Source organism: Poecilia latipinna, unplaced genomic scaffold (genome assembly GCF_001443285.1).
Source record: "Poecilia latipinna isolate Pla-1442-1.1 unplaced genomic scaffold, P_latipinna-1.0 Scaffold1402, whole genome shotgun sequence".
Classification (NCBI taxonomy): Eukaryota; Metazoa; Chordata; class Actinopteri; order Cyprinodontiformes; family Poeciliidae; genus Poecilia; species Poecilia latipinna.
This window is the reverse complement of record NW_015114018.1, coordinates 52,640-55,843: the sequence shown is the minus strand read 5'-3', so window position 1 is coordinate 55,843 and position 3,204 is coordinate 52,640. Positions and strand designations below refer to the sequence as shown.

General features: G+C 51.0%; 1 protein-coding gene across 1 annotated transcript in view; it reads left to right on the top strand.

Moving 5' to 3' along the window:
* The window catches only part of col6a4a (collagen, type VI, alpha 4a), an 80,359-nt gene extending 77,545 nt beyond the window's left edge, over positions 1-2,814 (top strand). Inside the window, exons 40-43 of the mRNA XM_015056730.1 lie at positions 441-498; positions 1,113-1,270; positions 1,678-2,316; positions 2,388-2,814. Coding sequence (XP_014912216.1) covers positions 441-498; positions 1,113-1,270; positions 1,678-2,316; positions 2,388-2,470 — 938 coding nt within the window. The 3' untranslated portion in view covers positions 2,471-2,814. The remainder of the gene's footprint in view (positions 1-440; positions 499-1,112; positions 1,271-1,677; positions 2,317-2,387) is intronic.
* The last annotated feature ends 390 nt before the right edge of the window (positions 2,815-3,204 follow it).

Here is a 3,204-nt window from a genome sequence, read left to right as displayed (position 1 = left end):
AACATTCTGGTTCTGTAAAGAGTTTTACCAAAACTATTAATAGAAATAAGGAGTTAGGTTTGGAGGCTGGTTCTAGAAAATCTTACCACAGGGGCAGGATAGTCAGCAGGGTTTCCCCCAGTGTATTATAGGCCTGGCGGCCCACCATGCATTACTAGCGCCACCGCCAGGCTAAGCCTTTCTTTTTTTCTTCTTCTTCTTCTTTTTTTTTTTGTTTAAGGGGAAAAAGAATAAGGGGAAAAAATTCGCCTTTTTGCTCCGAGCGTTTATTATGGGAAGACGGAGCCAAACGCTGAGCAGCGAGTTGAGATGTAAACGCCGCATAATGTTTTGTTCACAAATATTCTCATCGCTCCTCAAAGCTCCTCTGAAAGCGCTACACGTTATTCCTGCGGTTCTAATCATAATTCCTCACAGGGGGTTGATGTAAATATCCATAGCGGTCAGCCTGTGTCCAGTTCGAGTGAAAGGAGGAGCGCTGAGGTCAACAGGCCAGCGGTGTGATTGGTCCGGCTTTAAATGCATAAACTATAAACACATCTATTAGGAATAAATCTGCTCTGATACTGAAACTCAGAGCAACAGAAATACTTGCAATCTGGCTTAAAAAAAGGCGATTTTTTTTCTCCCTTATTTTATTTTCCTTAAAAAAAATAATAAAAAATTAAGGCTTAGCCTGGCGGTGGCGCTAGTAAAGCATGGCGGGCCGCCAGGCCTATAATACACTGGGGGAAACCCTGGTTTTGGTTTTATGGTTAGCGCCGCTAAAGCTAACATGATCTCACATCTGTTCTTTAATCTGCGCATTGCTTCACATATCATGTTCAACTTTAACAGTAAAATCATTTTTCTACTGAAATAAATCAAGAGGAGAGAAAAATCGTCCCAGTTTGACTTTTGTTGCTTTTTTCTGTCATTCTTCATTCTGTCGGCTTTGGTTTGGTTCTTCATGCCTTCGGGGATCAGAGGAGAATCCGTTTGAACAGATTTATGGTTTCCTCTGCACAGCAGCTCATTAATGTCAGGCTGATAAATGTGGACGTTTAAACTTTTTCCTGTTTCTGTCTGAAGCCGTTTGATGCTTAGGAGAATCAGCCTTTCGGTTTTCTCAGTGAATTCAGTGAGTTTGGATTTTGTTTCAGACGTTCGCAGCAGATAACAGCAGCTCCTGTTTCCTCCTGTCAGGCTGACGATTCAGGAAACTCTGTGTTCGCTCTGCTGAGGAGGCAGCAGGACCTGGACCGGATCAGGACGTGTGTCCTCTGCTCCGGTGAGACGCCACATTTCAGCTTTATTACAGATAATAAACATGGCTGCCGTAGAACCAGCTCCCTCCTCTTCATCACTCCACCTTCCTCCTAAACAAATGGCTCACCTCTTCAGTGTCCTCAACCTTCCTCCTTTAGATTGCTTTACCCTCATTACGTCACAAGATGGCGCTGGCGTCACTGCAGAGGAAAACAGAAACTCTCTGCAGCTTTAGTAATCTGACTAATACTTCTGATTAAATCGTTAGATGTTAGTTCATCTCTGATGTTTTATCGAGTTGGTGACGTTTTGAACTGAGCAGACTGAAGTCTGAGGGTCTCAGGATGATTTTGGGCCAGATGTTTTGCGTAGGCCACACCTCCTCCTGTTAGCTTTCATCCTGTTGAAGCGTGTCCTCCGTCCCTGCAGACCCCTGCAGACGCTCCTCAGACTGCTCCTTCATCCTGGACCCGCCGGCCCCCCTGCAGGCCGAACTGGACCTGGCTCTGGTTCTGGACGGCTCCAGGGAGGTTCAGGCGGACCAATACGCCGGCGCTCAGCAGCTGATGGCCTCTGTGGTGGAGCAGCTGGCCATCAGCGCTCAGCCCCGCCGGCCCGGCGCCCAGGCCCGGGTGGCGGCGCTGCAGGGCGACAGGCTGGAGTTCGGCCCGCAGACCTACCAGAACCGGGACGGGATGAAGACCCACCTGCTGGCGGCGCGGCAGCAGAGCGGCTCCTCGGCGCTGAGCCGCACGCTGGACTTGGCCCTGAAGGAGGCGCTGCCGCCGCAGGCCGGCCAGCCGCGCAGGAAGAGGGCGCTGCTGGCCGTGGTGGCGGCCCGGACGGCCCGGCTGGACGGCGCCGCGCTGCGCCGCGCCGTCCTCAGGGCCCGCTGCGACGGCGTGGCCGTGTTCGTGGTGGCGGTGGGCGGACGCTACGACCAGACGCAGGTGGAGGAGCTGGCCGGCCTCCCGGTCCGGCAGCACCTGGTCCACGTCCACCGGCTGCAGGCCGAGGAGCGCGGCCACGTCCTGCGCTTCTTCAGGGTCTTCCTGTCCGCTCTCAACAGTAAGAGCCAAAAACAGCAGAAGAAGAGTCAGGATGAGCCAGGCGGTTTAACGCTGGTTTCTCTGTTCCAGGAGGTCTGAACGTTTATCCTCCTCCGTCTCTCAGAGCGACCTGCAGCCAGCGGAGGGAGTCAGACGACCTGCTGACCGGGTAACTTCCTCTTCATCATCGGGATGAAGAACCACCAGCATGTTCAGGAACAGACCAAACAAAAACAGTTTTTATGTTCAGAGTTAGAAAAATCTACAAAACTGCTTCTACATCCATGATGGAGGATAAAGAAAACTAAATTAGTATGAGAATAGTGTCAGTGACATCATGATGACATCACACAACAACATAGTTTTAATAACATGAGAGTAAAATCATAACAGAATAAAGTCGTGGCTTTATGAGAACTCCACCAGATTCCTGTCAGAGTGACGCCTCCTGTTGCTGCTATCCTGTTGGCTTTGATGAGCTGGTCCCAGTGTTCCCAGTATTCCCAGTGGTCCCAGTGTTCCCAGTATTCCCAGTGGTCCCAGTGTTCCCAGTATTCCCAGTGTTCCCAGTATTCCCAGTGGTCCCAGTGTTCTCAGTATTCCCAGTATTCCCAGTGGTCCCAGTGTTCCCAGTGTTCTCAGTATTCCCAGTGTTCTCAGTATTCCCAGTGGTCCCAGTATTCCCAGTATTCCCAGTGGTCCCAGTGTTCCCAGTATTCCCAGTATTCCCAGTGGTCCCAGTAGTCCCAGTGTTCCCAGTGGTCCCAGTAGTCCCAGTGTTCTCAGTATTCCCAGTGTTCCCAATGTTCCCAGTATTCCCAGTGTTCCCAGTGGTCCCAGTAGTCCCAGTGTTCTCAGTATTCCCAATGTTCCCAGTATTCCCAGTGTTCCCAGTGGTCCCAGTAGT